General features: G+C 40.0%; 1 protein-coding gene across 7 annotated transcripts in view; it reads right to left on the bottom strand.

Moving 5' to 3' along the window:
- Window positions 1–22065, bottom strand: part of ATP8A2 (ATPase phospholipid transporting 8A2) — a 313847-nt gene that overhangs the window by 230654 nt on the left and 61128 nt on the right. For all 7 annotated transcript variants that reach the window (XM_059838776.1, XM_059838775.1, XM_059838772.1 and 4 more), the window contains 11 exons: window positions 21785–21950; window positions 19352–19479; window positions 18058–18135; window positions 15964–16052; window positions 15214–15258; window positions 13862–13937; window positions 7359–7464; window positions 5950–6032; window positions 4275–4324; window positions 2081–2150; window positions 318–402 (listed from right to left, as the gene is read on the bottom strand). In XM_059838776.1, the coding sequence (XP_059694759.1) occupies window positions 318–402; window positions 2081–2150; window positions 4275–4324; window positions 5950–6032; window positions 7359–7464; window positions 13862–13937; window positions 15214–15258; window positions 15964–16052; window positions 18058–18135; window positions 19352–19479; window positions 21785–21950 (976 nt within the window). The remainder of the gene's footprint in view (window positions 1–317; window positions 403–2080; window positions 2151–4274; window positions 4325–5949; window positions 6033–7358; window positions 7465–13861; window positions 13938–15213; window positions 15259–15963; window positions 16053–18057; window positions 18136–19351; window positions 19480–21784; window positions 21951–22065) is intronic.

The following is a 22065-nucleotide window of genomic DNA, read 5'->3' on the forward strand; positions in this document are numbered from 1 at the left end:
CCTGGTAAAAACACCTCCAACTCCAATGTAATTGTGTTATTCTGGGCTATACAACTCATGCCCTTTCCCTTCATCATGGAGACATAGAACACTGTCTTTTCCTTCCAAATTCCACTTCCCTACTGCAATCACACAGAAGTTGGACAAAAACCTCCTTACAGCTGAAGTCAACCTAGAGTTGTAAATTTGCTGATAACACACCCCATCTTAATTTATCTTTACAATCATCTTGGTTGACACCACAGAGCTTAGACAACGCAGAAGATGTTGCAAATAATTTCATGAACTGAATTTTCATGGCATGCTGTTTCTCTTACCTTCTGTTGCGAAGTATTCAAGATGGCACAGTGTTTGTTCCATATACTGGGAATCTTTTGAAAGCCTCTCAAAAATTACATTATCCTATTAAAACCAAATTCATTACAACAGAGTAAGTCTACATATGAAGTTGCTATTTGTGTATTTACAAGCTCAAGAGAAGCAACCTGAATGGACTTGCTAATATCAAAAACAAAACTGTATTTACAGTATATTTGGGGTTTAGAGACTGATTTGAGTAATCGGGATTGTGCCCAGTGGCAGAGATACTGCATTCACTACAAATAGTGGAGAGAGAAGCACGCTCTGCCCTCCTCCCCTCTTTCTATAAAGAGGTCCCCATTACTGGGCAGTACAGAACACTTCTCTATAAATTACCAAGCCAATATATTGACTTTCAGACAACACAAATGTCTGATCTTATTCAGTGTATATATGACAGTCCTGTGCAGCAGACTTCCCTGCAATCCTTTCCAGATAAGATTCCTATTGATGTCTGAAAAAAAAGGCGGAAACACTGATCATGTTCTACCACAACATTTTCTCAGAAACAACCTCCTTCCTGCAGCAGCTTTCTTTATCAGTAAATTAAAGGACAATTGAAAAGGCCCTATTAACAGCTGAACTCAAAATATAGCATCACCCACATATCTAGAGTCTCTGGATTTTATTTATAACTACCAGAACAAGTTCTAAAAACACATGTAATACAGAAACCCTACCCAGACATCTGCTTTTAAGTAAGCAGACCTACATCTAGAGCCGATTAGAGACAGGCATACAAACCTAATCATTATGGAAGCAACAAGACAGAGGATGGCTACCAGAATGTGTAAGAGTTAATGCAGAATAGGCAGTTAACTTACAGTTACATGAGTGACAGATGCAGCACATCAGTACATCTAGCTCTGTTCATATGGAAAACAGCAAGAACTTGTACCACAAACTCTCCTGCTCTCCATCCCTTTCAGTGCCACACTCCAAAGAATGGTGTGAACTCAGGCACAGCATGAACAAGCAAGTTTCAAGTCTGTGTGGTCCTATTAGGCATAGGACTGTGAACTACCACACAATGGCAGCCGGCTTCATTCACTTCCACCACACCAGAAGGAAGCCAGCACATCTTTATCAAATCAGGGGAGGTAAATGGAAGCAACAGAGCAGTGAACACTGACCTATATGTCATGACAAATTCAAGCAAACAAGATCCTCACAGAGGTCAGAAAGAGTTTTTTCCCTGTTGCAAAAAGCCAGCTCCATAGTTTTCCACTGAAATTAGAACCACTCTCCGGCTGTGGACAATGCTAGTTTTGGAGCCTTTGTACTGTGCTAAGTTATTGCTCTTGTCAGTGAAGACAGAAGCACAACATGGTGCAAGTCATGATGACAAATAACAGCAGGTGCAGAGATGCAAGAAAGCCAGATCAAGAGCCAACCACTTGAGAACAAATTTCAGTGTTATAAATTCAGACAACAGCATTTACTCCAGCTCCTGAACTTCTGCTGCACAGCTGGTGAAGGCCTGACTTTGCAGTAAGGGGACTGCTCCTATTAGTTTCAGGATTTCAACTGGGCAGTAGAAAGCCTAGCAATCTTCCAGTCTGCAAAAGGAGTCAGAGCAGGAATGACAGCTCTCTTAAATCACTTGGCCCTAAACAGAAATCCAACAGGTATTATGTATGAGACATGAAATGTCAGCATCAGCCACAGCTGTTGAAACAATAACTGGCAGTGTTCTCCATTAGGCAGCATAATTACTTACAGCCCCTTTGCAGTAGAGACGTAGCTGTCCTGACGGAGTTCGAACAATCACTGACATTCTCTTCCTGTTGCTATTGAAATAAAAATATTTGCTTTCATTAGTTAAAGTGGTAAAGACTAATTCCTGTTCTAGCCAGAGGATTTTCTCAGATGTGTTTCGTGCATCTGAGATTAAATGGGATATAGCAGCAGTAACTTAAGATCCCACAACCCTTGACCACAAGGAGATATACTAAATTGCCTATTTCCAGCTGCAGCCCTATGTCTCCCATTGGCAAACACTCCAGACTTACACCCATATGCGAGCAAGAATTTGAAAAATAGCAAGATAGTATAAAATCATCTTGAAAGAAGGGGAGTCGCATTTATTCTCATTATTCTGTGGCAATTCTTCCTTATTCCTCAAGCAATATTGCTCTGGGGACTCTAGAAATGGAATCATTAAGGCTGATTAGATCTTCAGTATAGGCATAGCTGACATTGAAACAACCATCCACTTACAAGAGCAGTTATTTAACTTACTAACTTAAAAGAAAGCAGAAAAATCATAGAAAACAATCATGGTATAGATGAGTTCTTGGCCTCTATCAATTCTTTTTATTGGTCTAATCAGACCCACATAGTTAGAACTACATAGAGAGAAGTCAGACTCCCTGAGCAAGGACAGGACAGTCAAGTTTGGCATATATCTTAAAAAAAAAAAAAAAAGCAGACAGTAGCATATGGTACACCAACATTTAAGAAAGCAAGGCAGTCAAGGATAATTTGGTTTTTAGAAATTTTGATGTTTTACTTATCAACCTCTCCTTCAAAAGAGCCACCGGGAAAAACCTACAACTTCCAAGAGGCAAATGCAAACAAATCAACTCTCATCAAGGGAGCCCTAAGAATGTGTGATTTCATACAAATCTTTTCCTCAGCAAAAGGACCAACCTGGAAGCATCCTCCTTACTCATTATGTTTTTGCCAATGTGTACAAACAAAGTGTAGAGCAATCTTCCTTCTCCTCTTGAGGTTGCTTTGAAAAATGTAGTCACTTTTCACAGCTCAAGAACCATGTGTACTAAAGTAAGCTCTTGGCACGTATCATCAGACAAAACAAATCCTTTCTGAGGCTTTCTGAAGAGGGGTTGGAAGGACAGCAGTTACCTGTGCTCAGAATTTCTGCAACATCCTAATGACACTGGGAAACTTGTGTGTGCTTTTCAAAAACTAATTACAGAACTCCCTCAGTGGTTAGGAGGGAAGGTGCTACACAGAGGAGAACTAAGACAGCTTATTTTCTGCTGCATGCAAGCTGCAGCTACTCCTGTCTACAGACACCAGGGTGCTGGTCAACTTATCATAAACCCTCCAAGAGTCTTCCAGGGCCTTTTCAGATACTTCCCACAAGTAGCTTAAATAGCTACATTCTGACTGGAAAGAGGGAAGTACTCAGGAATAATCTTCAAAGCAAGTCAGGACACAAGAAAAGCCACCTACCAAAATCATCCCTACCTTTAGTTTTACATAGTCCTTTAGAGCACAACCAGCCAACTCAAAGACAGCAGAGAACAAGATTGCAAGGTTTTAATCCCCAGCAAGAGAAAAAAAAACAACAGCAACAGAAAAAAAAAAGAATACTGACTAGCACCATCCAAACTGACATAACTTTATCTACTGACAAAGAGAAAGCACCTTGTTATTTCCAGTCACTTAGGGGATTCAACAAAGCTTCTTGCTACCCAAGCAATGCCCATCCTAATGAGTCTGACAAATTAGGAGTGCTTGCAATGTTTATATTTTCACAGCTGCCATGGCTCTTAAGAAGAGGCACTTCCAGGTGCAGTTTCCATCTACTCAAAAAGTAATTTGCAGAAGCACTACAGAAGTGCAATCTCAAAGTACATTCTTGAAGTAGACAAGGGACAAATCAGGATTTCTGAGAGTCACAGCAAGATGCTTCCAGGCCACCAACTTCTCAATAAATGAACAGAGCTGCAGTAGCGGGAAAAAGTTTAATGATGGCATGCCAACAGCCACCAGTTCATAACCCATTCATAGTACATCAGAAATAAGATGAAGAGGTAGGACAAAAAATTAAGGAAGTTCTGCTTTTCTACTGTATCAGCTGCAACATTTTATTCTAAATAACTTTTTTTTATAAGAAGAGTTTTCCTATTACCCTGAATTTCTCATATTAGAGGAAAACTTACCTGGAAAACTCCAGCACATTAAGAATTTCAAAGGTTTTCTCTTTCCCCAGCTACAAAAGACAACAAAAGAAAGAGTGTACTATTCTAAGTACAATCTACATTATATTCTTACACATGCAAACACCCGAGCTGAGCTCAGGTGCCTTTGTCACCCGTCCCAGTGTATATAAATGTGGCAATGGCTCCCTCCGCTGGTTAAAGGATGCAGAGCCCTATTTCATGAACTTGATTCAACATCCTGTATTGGGGCATCCTTCATTCACTACTGCTACACCATTACAAGGAGTTAGTGTCCTTTTTGATTAGGCATGCTCTGGAAGCTAAGCTGCATATTTACTTCTCAACAGCCATCCATTAAGAGACATATTACAGGCTGTAGGCATTTTTCCAAGTTAAAATAAGCACGGCCCAGGTTTAGTATTACAATGACCTTTGACTGACCTCCGTTAGTATTTCTTTAATATTTTTGTGAATTAAAATAAATTATATTTTTCGTGGCCAAAAAAAGATTAACTGGGGAGAAATTCCTGTAATCACCAGCAACTCTCTGCTGGGGTTGAGCAGGAACAACCCAAAGCAGGAGAAAGATTTTAAAATACTGTCATTCCTATTGTATAATGCACAGAGGGAGCAGTAGGAGTTAGAGTCATAGAACTCCAGTGGCATTTGTAGCACGCAGTTAAATAAAGTGCAGCAGTAAAATCTAACTGCAGTATAGAATTGTCCAAGGCACCTATCAATTCAGCAACAACCCCAAGATTAAAAAGCACCTCCAAACCACTTTCTACATGCTGCCACTAATGTAGGCAATCAGGAGAGACTGAAATCTCTGGGAATGACAGTTTTTATTGCTGGCTATGGATTAACAATGCCCCCACCTTGGCATTATGAGTATACAACTATGAGTATACAATTGGCTGCTCCTGCAGAGGAGAGAAGCATTTAGGTGGCTCTAGATGACACTATTCATCCTAAGCTCTTCCCCTTCAACTAAGAAGCAATTTGAGAATTTCTAAAAAGTTTGTGACAAGTCCTAGAAGATATGTTTCAAGTGCTTAGCTTGGCAGTGTACCAAGAAATTTGAAAGGGAACACACCTGAGGGGAAGGACAAAAAAGCTTCATTATAATAAGCACCCTACTAGCTGCATCTGTGTGAATCTGAAGCCACTTTAGCTTAGACTGCAACTTGAGTCTGAACGTGGCCCCATGAGTCTGAGGCTGCCTGTGCCAACTGCAATCCAGTAACTACGCAGCCCTGTGTACACAGCTTGTCAAGCAGATACATCTTCTATTGCAGATCTTACTCAGAAGAAAAAAAAATGAAACATTTAGAAGAACAGCATTAAACATAACAGTCAGAAAACCTCCCAGACACATTAATTTCCTTCTAATGTGTGTGCTCCCATCTATGCTTCCTGGACAAAGGAAATATTTTTCAGGCTCAGCTGCTGTTATTTCCCATGTAAGGTTGCAACTTCCTATTGCCCATGCCACATAGAGGGGCAAAGGACTTGGCATCTTAAACTAGATTAAGACAATTTTTCTCAGTGTACATAAGCCCTTGGCATGTAGGATCCTAAAGGCCCTCAAAAAGGGCCCTCACAGGGCCTAGAGAAAACACCTGTACGCTCTGCAAGAGCTTGGCAGTCCGTGCCATGCACATCCACCACTTACCGCATCAATGATAACAGAGTGGGGAGTCCGTCCTGTGAAGACATAACCAAGTTTTTTTGCTCCTTTCACTAACGCTCCTTCATCTGCCAAAACAAAACAAAAAAAGCTAGAACATAACTTGGCATGTTAAAGAGGCCTCCAAAACCCATACTTCAATACGGCAGATAGGGGATTCTGTTTTGGCATTCCTGTGAACTCCCATCCATAGGGATGTTAAGTGCAGTTCTGCACACCCTTTCCTAAAAACATTCAGCACTTTAGTCCTACAAAGGCCATGCAATATCAACTACACAACCTTAGTACTTAATCTGTATAAGATATCCTGTAACTACTGAAGCATTGAACTCTATTCTTGTGGAGGTGTCATACTTTTCCACATGAAAAAGGTGAAATACCTGTTCTGAAAGCAAGATCAAAGCTCTGTTATTTTAAATTCCTACAGTATGTGTTTGATCCATTTTCTTCTGGGAAGGCACTAACTTCGGGTACTATAGAAATACAGCACTGTTTTCCAGAGACTAAACTGGGGAGTGTTATTAAGAGCTCAAATAACAGAGCTGCAATCAGAGCCAACACCTGTGCCTCCCATAGATAATTACAGAGCCTCCTTAAGGAGCAAGCATCATTAAGCACAACCATGATATAGGTGGATTTAGTGCTTCATTCAACCCTCATGTCTCTACAGCTCCCTTAGTCTCCTCACTGCTCATCACGTTGACCAGAACTTCTTTATATGAGCTCTTTATCCTACTTTTCAGACACCCTATTAAGACATAAATAAGAAATGAGGCTGCTTCATCACTCAGTACACCACTACAGCAATTCTAGAAATATCTTCACTAACAGAGATAAATTCAAGGGACAGCAACATTCCTCAATCTGGCTCCACCTAGCTCTGCCTGTGCTAACTGAAAGGAATAAAAAAATGGGTGAAGGGCAGGCCTGAATATTGCCAAGACTCTGAAAGTTTTGATTGTATTGTGTCATGTTAACAGCACTTGATAGCTTCCTATCTTACTCTAAGCAGATACTAGATCAAGAAAGACAGTCTGTAATCAGGCCAATAAAGTAACTGCTCATGCAGAAACAAATCTTTGCTTCCTACACACTCACATCTTTTACTTTCCCCCTTGCAGAAAGAGTACACGGTCTCACGAGCACAGAAGGGATCCTAAGCCCAGTCTATATCTAAAGAAATATCATGGACTATGTGGTTTTGTAGGAAGCATTCCTAAATAGTGTGTACTGATACAGAATATGCCAGATCTACTGCTAGCATCATGGGGGACATTTTGCTTTCAAAATCAATGAGTTTTGAAATGACCTAGAGGTTTATGGACCTTCCTTCCATCTACCTCCACTCCTCCAACTGATTCCCTTCGCTCCCGAAAAAGAAAACAACAACCAACCTGGAGAGGAGGCCTGGTAGATGATTGTATTTCCTTGTCTCTCAGGAACAACGGTGTGACACACGGCCAGCAGCGTGAGGAACTCCTGTATGTGCACGGCTGTGGGCTAGACAGGACACCAGGAGAGGGAGGTTCAGCACTGCATACAGACTGAGGAACCCGCTCACTAAACTGAGATGATCTCCTAGGTACCACAGACAAAAAAACCCCAAAACATATTCTGTTCTCTATTTATAGCAGTTATTTTGACCTCAGAACATCAAGACCACACAGGTCAGGGCCAGCATTGATGAGCTAGAGAGCTATTGATAAAGACCTCATTCAAGCTGCAGAGAGCTGAGAAGGCTGAGCATTCCATCACCCCCCAGCCATAAAAGCATTACTTCTTTAGCACCCCAAGCTTCATATAGGCAAAGACACTTGCCACAAGATGATAGCAATCTACCAACAGGAAATATTACTAATGGCAGCTTCCAACAGATTGACAGCAACCACACCAGAATTAAACTTGCTGCAACTGCACCTTTAGTGATGAACATCCAGAGCCAAGAGCAGCTGAACAGCCAGTAGAAGGCAACATCACATGTCATTCCAAAGGAATACAGCACCCAGTCAAGCATAAAATTAATCTATGGTCCCTACACATTCAGCATCAAGAGAACATACAACATAAACCACTATTTCAAAGTGCTTAAACAGACACCAGGTCTGCAACTCAGCAAAGTCTGCACTTAAATCATAGGCCTCTGATCAGCCAACTGTGTCAACTGCAACCTTTAGTGATGTGAAATTAAGTCCCTCATCCCATTCTTCCCTCCTTTCCATCCCTGCCTCTGGCACAGGATTTATAGTCTCACAGCACTCAGGAAGAGCACAGCAGCCATTTGCCCAGTGACTCAGACATGAACTTAGTATTTCTGCCTTTGCAGAATGCTCTACTTGACTTTGCAAACTCTCAAAGAATTTTTGCATATAAGCATATCATCTAAGTCCCAAAGCATTCATTAGCACAGCATATGCATTGGCAATATGAAGGTTTAATTAGTAGAATGTAAAATACTATAAAAGCCACAAAACCATGGCAGCTGGCAGACACTGGGGCAATGTGTGTAAACAAAGTGAGCATATCAGAAAGTAACGTCATAAAAAGACTGAAAATCCAAGCCCTATACCCTTAGCCCTATCTATATTCAAAGCACCTAATGTACTTTGTATGAATGTTTTCAAAGTAACTGTTTCACACAGGACCTTACCTTTGCATACTGAAACTTCCAAATTGTATGGTCACATGCTACTAAAGTAACAAGAGTTGTTGCTTTCGACATGCTGGGGGGCAGAGGCTGCGCTCAGGAAAACAACATATATTTACACACTACTATCTGAGTAAGTCCACACCAAAGTCAAGAGGTAATTGCTGTTCCATCATTTGCAGTCAAAGTAATGAAAGTTTTATCTCCACGTCAAAAGGCACAGCCTGCCAGATTCTCATTTCAGCATCTGTTGCTGCAGACCTTTGATGTCTTACACTTTTATCACCTAGCCCCTTAACAAGCTTTCATAGTATGTGTTCTATCAGCTGGAAACAACCTGTCTCCAGCAGTGACATGGATTTTAATCCTTCCTAAGTATGTATTTATGTTTTCAAGCCAACAACAATTTGCTGCTGGTATTTTCACAGCTCACAATGTATTACAGGGCAATCTTCCAATTCTGTTTCAACAGATCACCAGAGGCCCAGCTTATCACAACAGCTCCTCCACACAGCTGCCATTTGTTTCCTTTCTGTATTGTTCCAGCACTGACAATATTTATTGCACAGACATGAATCAGGGTAGGGCATTCAAATACCTGCTTTGGACCTGCGAACAGAAAAGCTGTTAATGACCTCTGTGGCAACGTATCCCTTCCAATATGCTGAGCTGAATCCCAGCATAGGACAGAAGTCCCACAACACAACAAATTCTGCTTTATTACTTATTTTCCTCTACCAAGTCTTTGACAGTATTCTTACTGATGGTCTCCGAGAGACGTTTCTTGCCTGTTCATGTGTTAAGGTCAGCCTTATTTCTTCCCACCTCACTTTTTAGTTCTCTATTTATCTGCTGTTGGAAAAAAGTTTGCATATTTTAATCTCTTATTCAGCAGTCCACAGGTAGTTCTCCTTTTAAGTGCCTTCTTCCCTAATTTTTCTTCTAGTGTGCCAACAACTCTGGGTCAAAGCCATTGCTTCTTCCTTTTTTCCCCCAAAAAAATCCATGAAGACACTAGTGTACAAACATTTGTACATTAAATATACTCCACTGGGTGAATTATTTTGTTTGCTGCCCCTACCAGCTGAGAACCACATACACATTGCAATGGTCTCCTACTTCTGGAAGTAGGTTCTGGATTGGTATCTACAAAGCACTATCCTAAGGGAAAGCCAAGTTCAGCTATCTAGCAGGCACAGCACTATCCACTATCAAGCAAACCACTGGGCAGAAAGCAAGTTTTCATCCCTTCATGGTTCCTATATTTAGAGGAACAAAACACTGAGACAAGCCTCAGTCATTTGGGGAGTTGCCCTGTGCAGAGCTTCCTATCTGCACGTGTCACACAAGCCCTTATCTGGACTTGTCACTCAGAAGACAGAAGTATTTTTCTCAACTGCTGAGAGTCTGATAGAATTACAAGAAATTTGCATGTGAAGTAAAGATATCTTTCATCTTTTCTTTAGTTGTGGTAGTATCAGATCAGTGCCTTCATTCATAGTATTTCCAGGTAAGCAGGACTGCTAGTTTTTTGTGCAAATGGCCTAGAAATGGCCAGTGGGATACCAAAGCACAGTTTAACAACCTGAACTTACTACTTTGCATCTAAGTGGCACATTCCGCCAAGAAAAACCGTGAAAATGCTTAGGTACTTAATTACCAAGGAGAATTACGACTCAACATCTTAAAAATATATGAACTTCCTACCATTTAGTTCACTAAACCATCTGGAGAACAGTGTGACAATCCTGCCATGCTGAGCACCTCCAGAACAGTGAAGCTGGCAGGACTGGAGGAGACCAAAATACTTCAGGCACAGACTGAGAGAAGACATTAACCAGCTTTTGAATAATCAAGTGAATTAAATTCAAGTGTATCTTGCCCAAAACCAATGAGATATGACCTATAATTAAAGACACTGCCTTGTACTTGAACAAAAGTACTGAAGTCCCACGCACAATAAGAACAAAAGCAGATAAGAGAAAAATGCATCTCACCAAGCTCTAGCAATTTAATTGTAAAGTATAAAATTATGTGTTTGGACAGTTTTCCAGCAGTCTGAACTAAAGCCTCCCATCGGCTTTCATCACCTGAATATGTTTTTTCCCCCTACTGTATTTCAAATCTCAGTTTTTCATCCCAGTTAGCCATGATACGTTTTTCTGGTTCTGCTTTCCTATGGAATTAACAATCAGCTGATGATAGCTGTCATTTCAACAAAGCTTGATGGGATAATAGCCTCAGTTCCCACACACTACCCAAGAATAAGCAGACATGTTGGTGAGGTCTAAACAAATACTTGCAGTGTGGTAAAGGCTCAATGTGAGCACAACAGTTGTCTGCTCTGCCTGGCCAGCTGCTAAAGTACTCATCACAGGTACTCACTGAACCAATTCATGCATCTGCAGCTACACCATGTTTGCTGCTTCTTGGCCAAGAGATAATTTGGGGGCCACAGAAGAAAGTTCATATGTAAATTGAAATTCACAGATGAGGTTCAGAGAAAATCCTGGGAGATACAGGAGTCTAGGATGAGAAGCAAGTCTGTTAGTTCCTTCTTGACCTCCTTCCCTGCTTTCTTATCATCAGTGTAAAACATAACCCCACATCAAACAGTCTTGCATCTCTGTGCTGAGCTCATTAACAGGACAGATGCAACTAGCAAGCACCAAGATAAAGACCACCTAGCATATTCACCAAACATTCCTTCCAGTCTTAGGAAAAACTTATTAGACTAAGAGTTGATGCCATTTTCTCTACAGAAACAAGACAGCATCATACACTTGGTACAGCTGCACAGTTCATCCAACAGAAACCAATACAAAGAAAAAGCACAGGCAGACAAAGCTTGGAATTTTCTCCCACATTAAAATAGCAGAGCAGCCAAGAGAAACCTCCACAGGTTTTCGAGACAAGTTATTTTTTCCCTAGAACAATTCCTACAGGGCAATAATTCTTTAACTGCTGCTCAAAAGCGGACTTGGCTATCAGTCAGCCCTTACACACCAGTGGCCCAGAAGAGCTATGAAATTTAGAGGTGATGCAGGATGCTAGAAATCTTCCTAGCAGATGGAAGACAGTCTCATGAGTACAAGTGCATAATTTTTTATTTTCAACCTGGAAAGAAAATTACTTGGCACTGAGACAGTTCTAAACTAACACTTACCAAAAAAAAGAGATTAAAATCTTCAAGAGCAGAGCAATGAACACTTAATGAGAGCTTGTAAGAGATCACACACCTTCAGCTGCAGAAGGGCAAATGTTTAGAGGGAATTATTTGCCTGAGTAGAGCACCATTTAACTGCACTAGGTAGCTTTTGCTAGAATACTCCAGTTTTTCACCACAGTTCACTAAATGAGTAGAAACTGATAAACATCTGCAAATAGCATCTGCAGCTACCTATCAGCTGTAAAAACTAAGATAATATAGATTTTTAGATAGAAAGAAGAAGTTTATGCACCTCAGCAACTGACCTAATGCAGAAAAGCCAGAAAGACCCTTCCCTCTACCACTATCCTGGAATTCAGCCCCTCCTGTCATCCACAGCCTGACAAATACACCCAAACATGCTCAGCAAACTCTGTCATAAGCAGTCCTTGCATTCTCATGTCTTGTGCTAAATCACCACTTGCCAGAGGGTGGCACCCATTCCTCCAGCACAGTTAGGCTCTGAAAAGTATCTTTGGCCAGTAATTTCCCCACTCATTGTCTGAGGGCTGAGTTCACACAATATGTTCAGCCCAACAGCCAGCTGCACAATGACATCAATATTTGTCTGTTTAAGTAACCAGCAAAAAGGCAACTGGAAAAGGATTCAGCATAGAAGACTTCTGAACTGTCTAGACTAAATGACACTTCAGGAAGCTACCAAAATCCCTTATTTGCCTGCTACAACAGCATATACTTCTATACCCCAAAGCAGAAACTACCCAGAGAAGATCAAATAATTAGGTAGCCCTAAAATAAGAGGCCATCTCAAGGCTAGGTGAGAAATCCATCTCACAGCTCATTTGAGATACATCTCTTCCGCTGACTCTATTAAAATATACCAAAGCATTTTTCTCCATGCATATCTAAAGCAACAGCAGCCAGAAAGAGCTCAAAGACATTTTACCTGCAGTCTACACCAAAACCAGAACGAATACCTGGAGTTAGCAAGTGCCATAAGCCATAACTGTAGCCATAAATGAACAAACAGGACACAAAGAAACAGGACATGCACAAATCTTGGCTGCAAGTCATGTCCAGTGGGAAATCTTTCCAGAGTACTAGTACAAAAGCCACATAGGAAACCAGGGCACTGTCCTGAGTGGGTCACCTTGCTGGAGGTTAGAGCACAGGAGCCACCTTTAGGCTCCATGACCCTGCAGAATAGATAGTGCCACACCAAGTAATTATTCCCTTGTAGCATTCACACCATGCTGCAGTGCTGAAGTACTGCACAGCAGGACAGAAAGCAAAGCTTTCCTGCACACAAACTGTACATTGCAAGTATATTTTAGATGCTCATACTAAACTAAACCAGCCCAGTTGCAGAAGCTACACTTAGGAGAGCAATCAGCTGATTGAGTTTGTGCTTGCCAGTGCTCAGACCACAGACTGTGAGACAGCCTGCAGAGAACAAGGGTCATGCTTTTTGGCAAGTGAATTAATTGTCTGGTGTCCAGTCAGACACTTCATAGCCACATGATTTCCAAATAAACAATGAACTGACACTGTAAAGACTAGGTCCCTTTAGGACTCAACAGCTAGGCTAAGACTACTAATCATTAAGGCTCCTGTCAAACTTGAATTTGCAATTAATTCCCATCTCTTACATCCCTGACATAACTGGAATTCCAAACACTTGTAATACTTAAGGCTCATTCCAGAACTACCTTGTAATGCTGCAGATTACAGTTAAAAATGGTACAGATGTTTCAACACTCCAAGCAGCTTTTCTTTTAAAGAATTTTAATTTCTATCATCACTTGTTACAAAGCATTATCTTCCATATACCACAGAATATATGAAGCTGCTTTAGAGGTAGCTAGAATCTGTATCAATGCCATTGCCTCTTTAATTCAATTGTAAGACAAGTAGGCAGAAAGGCGTTGGAGGGAGCTATTTTGATTCCAATTTACCCCCTCTGTGCTTGCATGACACACTCACAGAGCAGACTTAATCACACAAATAGATTTGTTCAGCATTCAATTCCAGACAAGCCCAGAATAGGGCATTTAAGAGGCGTGATATTCAAAGAGCAGACTTACATGATCATTTTCAATGTTTTGCAGCAGTCTTGGGTCATCAAATTCACACGATTCACTGGTGGAAGGAGGTAGCTGGCTGCAGAGCAAAACAAGCATATTCAAACAAGTGGCAACATTGCCAATCTCAGTACTGCATCTAGTTTCTTGGGAAACAAATTTAAAAAGCAAAGTAAGACTCCAGTGTCCTTGAAAGCATTGTGAAAAGATCATATGAGTAATGCAGCAAGTGCTGAAAATGAACACCAGCAAGAAACTCAAAGTGGTTATGGTTGACTGTGTATTTCAGAAGATTCAAGTGTCAACGCAGTTCCTGGGACAGATGTAGCAACAGCAGTTTTTAAGCATATTTAAGATAAATGGATTTCAGGGTAGCTTGCTCATAAAATAGATTGATGTTCAATATCCCTAAGTTCCCTCCCTAGTCAGAGCATTCTGCTTCAAGCTGACTCCTGGAGGATTTTAAGTCTCCAAGTACGTACGTAGAAAAAACTTTCACAGAACTGAATAAAAAAGAAAGGTTCAAGGAAAGAAAATAGCAATTAAAGAAACAGCAATATATTGGAAGAAAAGAGGGATCTATAGAAATTACCTCTCAGCAGAAAAAACATATAATTTTATCACCTTCCTACAACATGATCATAAAAATGAGCTGGACCAGTGGAGAAGCCCAGCTTAGCTGACCACCAAGTGCTTTTCTAACAACATTCAGTGTTCACCTGTTTTTTGGGTGGGAATTCACTTCTTCCCTATTTTTGCCATTCAAATCCATGTCAGCCCTCCCTGGCTCTTCCCCGTCTTCCCAATAATCTCAAGGTGTTTCACTGATACCTTGCAACACCTCGGGGTCTTCACTAGTTTCTGTGGAATGGGACAGACCCATCACCTCTATTCATTAAAGTTCCCAATAAAAACAAGAAGGATTCTCCGGACATGATTAATTACTAAAACATAGGACTTTAATAAAGAAGTCCCTTTTCTTCTTATTCTCTTCACTCCTGAACTCAGTGATCATAAAGAGCAACATTCAGTCTCTAGCTAGGGGTAAGGTTCCTGCAAAGTAGGTTAATTTTAGCTTTTAACTTGACTGTCTGCAATTATAAATAAGCACTGCATTAGCATCCCAGCCACCCCAGCCACTGCCTATTCCTCACCCCTCTCACATATGAAATCTCTATGCAGAAGAGTAGATCCATCACCACCCACCAGCTCTGCATTAGGCTCCCACTGGAAGACCATTTTACTCAAATGCATTCCTCCCTTGGGCTTCTTCCAGTCCCAAATTGGAAAGCAGTCTTTATATAGATTGTACCCACTCTGCTATACAGAACATAAACATCTTGGAATGTATTTACCTGAAGTCTTCTGATGAACGTTCTCTCTCCAACTCGGGAAAGTGACTGAGGAGTAGAAAAAGGAAAAAAGAACATTTATTCCACTTTAGTAACAAAAAAAAATAGGTAGAAGGCGAAGATCAATGAGTCATCCCACAAAAACATATGCTGGAAATATGGATTCAGCTGTTCATACATTTGAATCAAATTTTCTGCCTTTTGAGATATCTAATTTAGCTAACATGAAATCCAAAGGTTAACTTGCACCAAGGTCTTAAGACTACCCATTTAACATGAAGCAAGTACAAAGATGTAGATGACTCAAAGGGATCCTTTTGACAGAACAAAATTAAACCAGTAAGCAGGTGTCCATCCCTCTTGTTCAAGGAATATTAAGCTCTATAACTACAACTACACCGTTCTAACAAAATTCTGGCTCTTCTCAAGTCACAGAAATAGGACTGATAATTACTACCCTCGGACTGCAACTCTTGAAAGGCCAGAACTTATTTAGCACTTCTGGTTTTGTTTAAATCATGATCAGGAAAGTTAGGAAGCAAGTTTCTTTGCTTCATGAGAAGTACTCCCCAGGTTTGATTTTCATAATTTGTGCTGCAGGACAGGAAAATAAAAACTACTAATTAAGACCACAAAATATGCTAGAACAAAAATTGAAGAACAGAATGTTCTAATCCTTTTTCAATATAAAATTTTGTACCAGAAAAAAATGCACGCATTAAGCTACAGAGTTTTTTTGAAAGTATTACCTACCCATATGTCACTCCAGCAATGCTGCATTTCTTAAAGTTCATGATATTGCATGTTAGAGTACCTGTTTTATCAGAAAACAGGTATTTTACCTGGAAGGGAAAAAACAAGTCTGATTTTCAACTTGCATAGTAATAAAACTCAAAGCAGAAAACAGGAAGATACTCAGAGTCATATTGCTCAAATGTCACAATATTGGCCAATGCAGGCTTATTGCAGCTTGGTTTGTCTACCAGATCTACAGAACAAAAATCAGGTAAACCATTTAATTGCATTAATTCTTTATCTCCAAATGTGGAAAGGCTCAAATAGTAACTATCAATTGCCAAGGCTCTAGTGTGATCACTACAGATGTACTTGGTTGCACTACTTGGACATTTACCGAATCTTTCAACTGTACTAATCTCAAAGAGTGATTAGAAGTGAAATCAAAGACTCTTGGGCTTGTTGAAGGCTCACTGGAATTTTACACACTGAAGACATTCTGTGTTTCAAAGATCACCAGGAATGTTTGGGCATTTTTTTCCCCTACCTATAAGCACAGATAGGCTAAAGTAAGTCCATCTGGTACTCTGCAGGCAAACAAAAGCTGTTTTATCTCATGTTCACCCAGGAGCAGTCCTAAAGTACACAACACACAGCCACAGTCAGCACTGCCCAAAGTAATAATCCCTTAATGGAAACAGTGATTTTAAGGGAGAACTTGGAGGCAACCCTATCAAAGCAACTTCGTGGAGCATTAGCAGATTGAAAATTCCCACCTTCGAAGGGCCATAACAGACCAAAACTAATTGCAAGTTAATGATACCACAGTGGTACCTCTGCATGAGGTAAGACCTTGAACGAGGAAGGGATGGTGATAACATGAAAGAGTTAGACAACTCACAGACCAAAATAATTTGACTAGAGTTAGAAGAAGCTTTTCCTCAATAATTGCCATTCAGCTCAAGACAGTGCACTACACTATTTGTTACTACTTGCGATCCTTTAGTTGCACACTATACTGTTCATGAATACAGCATTAGAAATGGAGCCTTTGCAAGCCAGAAGTCAAAGTGGGTGCCCACACTTCTGAGGAATTTTAAGTCATTAATAATTTAACCATAAAACAAAAACATCGAGGGTATCTGTGAACACGTAATTCAATAAAGAATCAAAAAATTCAGTCTAGCTACACACAATCACTAGTAAGCCATTCCTGAAAATAACATATGGACTACCAATATACATTATGCCACACATCCTTTACTTCAGGCAAAAATAACACCATCATTTAGAGGTTGATAACTTCACATCAAAGTGATTTAAACAGAAATAAAATTTCAGCATTCATAAGAAAAATGCCGATCCGATTAAGCAGGAACAATATTGACTACCCCCCTACTGAGCAGGATATGTATTTTAAATACATAATGTTGTCTCCAATACTAAATTCATGCCTGTTACGAAGTTCGCATAGTTCAGTTACAGACCTATAACCTTGATGGTCAAGGAAAAAGCTACCATTTCTTAACAGTATTACAAAATTCCAATAGCAAAGTCATATTATCAAGTAAGCTTGTTTTGGGAAGCCCTTCCAGTTTGAAGAAATGTTATTTGCAGAATAAACAAACCTACAACAACTAGAAGTTAATATGCAGTTATCCTTATCTGAATGGAAAACAGAAATGCTTGAAGGAACACAGTATCTAAATTAGGAATACAACTGCATTCCTTTTTACTTGCATCTCCTGTGAAGTAGTCAGAAACATCTAAAGCTAATAAGTCTAGCCCTGTATGTTCTGTTCTGGTATAGACAGCTGAAATCAAAGAGCATCTCTCCAAGACCTTTAGAAAAGTTTAGAGTGAACATAAGAAATAGTTTCAATTCCCAAACATAAAACTGCCTATATGACATTACATTTAATCCTGGGATCTCATTATTTCACTTGTAAGACTCAGACTTGAGAAAATAAAAATGTCTCATTAACCCAAGCCACAGAGCAACAAAACAAAGCTGATTTGTACATCTTGTACAATCTTATACATCTTGCTCTCATATCCTCACTCTTGAAAGAGTATATCACAATCACGGCACTTCAGAAAATGTTACCTTACCTGCCCAAGTTCCTCATTAAGGTTTGAGGTTCTGGCCATTGCAGGTGTATCTGTTTCAGGGTAATACATATCTATGTCCTGAAATGAGAGCAAAATTAAGACTTATGTTATGCAAATTAAACACTAAAGTCTCTGTTCTTCTTTTCGTCAGCTCCAACTTGGCTAGACTGTCTTAATGCTATGAGCACGCATTCTGAATGCTTGAGACAAACATCATCCCAGGATGAATATGCATGCCTCCTTTCCAAAGTACACCTCCATCCTCCAGGGACATGAGAAAAGACAGATTGAACTATAGGTAGTTAATAAACTAAAGGTGCAACAGAAAAAACCAAACTCAGCACAGTAGAAAGAAGTTAATGCATTAGCCATGTTAATCATAGGCCATCAGTTACAACAATCAGTTGCTCTAGCCACATCTATGAGACAGTTTCAGTGGATCCATGAAATAAACTTCTGTTACTACAAACAAACAGCTGCTACACAAACCCAAGCAACTTCTCTGAGATGCATATCTACTACATTACAAGCAGCTCAAGGAATAGACATATTAAACTTTGCTTACACGTGTTTTATAGGAACCTACTATATTACTCAAAGTCCAAGGATTAATGCATACCAACAAAAGGTATTCTTCTTGGTTTTTTCCAGCTTAAAAGCCACCACTACAGTATTTTTGGCCCACAACTTGAAAGACATTTTCAAGTCAAAGCTTCCCTGAACAAAGGGATCACTGTTTGGCTGTGCTCAGCAGCATCAACTTATCTCCTTACAAAAACATTTTGGTCCACTCCAGAGGTGACCTTAAGGCCAGCCTCAGGATGTAAAAACAACACAAAAAAAAAACCCAAAACCAAAACACAAACAAAACAAAACAAAAAAAAAACCAACAAAGACAAGACACCAACAAAAAACTGCCACACTGTCAAACAAGTCTAGTCTAGCCCCCTGCTGTGTCTCAGAGAAGCTATAAGATACTGAAGAGTTTTCAAAAGATAATTACTGAACGTGAGTCAGCCAAGAGAGAGACCTCCTTCAACCAAGACATGAGGCTTCCTTCTCATCCTAAAAGCCTAAAATACAAGTGATGATTTGCACAGGGGACCTTCCTGTGACTAGATTTTTTAATTTCCTGTGAAACACAGACCTGATATAGAATAAAACCTGAGTTTTCCTCTGCCTTTCCCAGAAGTTACATCAGAAAGTAATTAGAAAATCTCACTAAGATGTTAAGTGGGTTTTGATTTTAAATGTCAACATCCAGAACTGAGATACATTCACTCTTGCTACTTACCCAATTTATAAAAAGAGCCTGAGTAAACTTGACAACTTCCAATGTCACCAGAAGGCTGATTGGAATAAGGTTGTTGTACAAGATTATAAACGTCAGCAGATTGTATCCAAAGTTGACAGACAGCATTTCTGTGGATCAAAAGACACAGGACATTAGCAGACAAGCCCTGAGTGGTATAGGGGCTATCATCTTTATGCAGTTCACCTAATCAGATTTCACAAAGCCAAAATAATAAGCTACTGTGTTGATGTCTAGTGTAAGGGCCCTTTTGATATTGATTTCAACAGGAGATAGATAAAACATCCACACCATACCAGGTGAAGAAGGGCAAGGTTGGTGAGGCTATATATTATAGAATGGAACATTTTCTGAACAATTTTTGCTAGACAGATGGTGAGAAGTACAATATTCCCCACTATAACCCAATTTAGACATTTATCTAGTCTGTCAACCGCCCAATTAAGAGCCCCCAATGTCACTAGTAATATAACCATTTTTCAGAGAGTGCCTACTTGCCTCAGGGGAGTTAGGAAACAAAAAATAAACACTGAAATTAGTTCTAAAATCTGACATCATTGTCAGAATTGAGAACTTACCCTTACAAAAGAAATTAACAAGAACAAGTTAACTGTTAAACACTTGCCTAGTTTATTAACTAAGGCACCTTGCTTAATCAAAGAAGCTGTTATTAATGGTGACAACACTGGGCAACTTGCCCAAATAAGTCTACCATCACAACTGGTCCTAAAGGGAAGGGGAAGCATTTATAGACAGCCAGCAGGAAGGTACAAGTCTCAGCAGAGACACAGGATGAAGGCTCCTGGTTACAGGGCTGCCTGCAGCCTCTTTTTACAATCAAAGTCTCCACATTTGTATGCTCTCCATTTCACTAGAAACTTAGAGAGGCACTTCAGTCAGCACACAGAACACCCAGCACAACAGGGTCAGAGTCCACAACTAAGGGTTTTCAGCATCATAAGTTAATCAGAAGTCAGGGGAGGAAACTAGGAGGAGACAGAATCCAGAGAAAATTGCTGAAGCCTAATAAAGATCAGAGTTTGGACAAAGGCACCTCAAAGTGTGAGTACACCCTAATTCCATAGCTTTGTTAAGTTTACAGAAAACAAAAGCGTGCTTGGTATTGGAACATTTTCCAATAAAAATTTTACAGAGATGAGACATTTAACCAAAATTTAACATCTACCTGCCAAACCTGAGAAAGTTTTTTTTCCTGTGTGTGGCAGTTACAGAAGGCATAGAAATTGTGCTTTCAATTTCCAAAAAGGCATCTACACAAACTATAATATCTTAGTCTACTGCAAGTTGAACCTGTTTTATATTGCAAGTTCAAGGGTTCATTCCATTCATCTTTTCCAGTACTACTTCTGTCATTGGAAGGCACAAATTTAAACTTACTCATTAAAAAACAAGAGGAGAGAAGGCAAGAAATTCTGAAAAGTGCTGACACTGCTACAAGAAGACATTACAACTAACAAAATCCAGAGTCAAACATGGGGCATTTCCATGCTATTCCTATGTGATTTTTTTTCATTACTACCACAACTACAATTCTTAAACTGCAGAAGATACACTTGCCATCTGTTTTGCATCATCAGCAGACAAGCCATTTGCAGTTTGTGATAACTGCTTTAAGATCTGCATCTCAAAATGCTTTTAACACCACATTTTATAGCTAATGTAACCTTCTCAAAAGTCTGCTGGGGAGTACTTTATTGCTCACGTCCATCTTTGATAATGAGCTAACAAATTTGGGGACTAAGAAATAGCAAATAAAACCCTTCAAATAATTTTTCTAAGAGAACAGTTTTCTCTCAACAAGGTAAGAGAAGCTAAAGACAGAAACTTTACCCAATAAATAAGAATTGTGACATTCACCATTTCAATTTTCTCTAAAAGAGCAGATCAGCATTTCTAACTGAAAGAAGTAAAGAGAAATCCTTTGCATCTGTATATAAGTATAGCTGAAGTCAGTATCAGACTGACACTCCCCATCCTGCAGTCAAATACAGTCAGACACACATAAGGCTGCAGTACATGACCCGCCCCTCCCCCCCCCCCCCCCCCCGAGAAAAAATTCATGTATGGCATCTCCACAGAGATGAAAAAAGTGAACACCAGATATCCAAGAGTAATTCTCTTGCCCCTCTTCTGTTTCTGCCCTGCTCCTTGGGTGCTAGCCCAGTGATATTTACCTAACCTTTAGAAGCCTCACTGGGAAGCTCACTTATGTCAGCCCATTCTCAAAAAAAAAAAAAAAATTAGGTCATCAAAAAACTAGCAAGATGTGGGGGTTTTGGGGGTTTTTTGAGGTTTTTTTATTTATTTCTTATTTCATGCATCAATTCAGTGAAGGTCAGAGCCTGGCTGCCCCTGCAGTGTGATACATCACTGGCCCAGTGCCTGCATACTCACTGTTGGAGCCAAGGTACCAGACAACTTCGCCGTGCGTTCTGTTCCATAATAAGGCACCTACAGAACTCACAAGGGCCATTACCAGGAGAATACAGAACAAAACCAGGATCTGCATGTTGGTCACTTTCTCCACGTTTGATCTCTTCAGAGGTGCTTTGGTTGAATTCTGAACAGCAGCAGGAGGAAAAAAAAAGAAAGAACCTGGCAATGGCTTTTACAAGAGAATAATGCAGAAGCAAACTCAGTCTTTACTTTCAGAGTCCATTAGAGCACCTGCTGTC

The sequence above is a fragment of the Haemorhous mexicanus genome, chromosome 2, assembly GCF_027477595.1.
Source record: "Haemorhous mexicanus isolate bHaeMex1 chromosome 2, bHaeMex1.pri, whole genome shotgun sequence".
NCBI lineage: Eukaryota > Metazoa > Chordata > Aves > Passeriformes > Fringillidae > Haemorhous > Haemorhous mexicanus.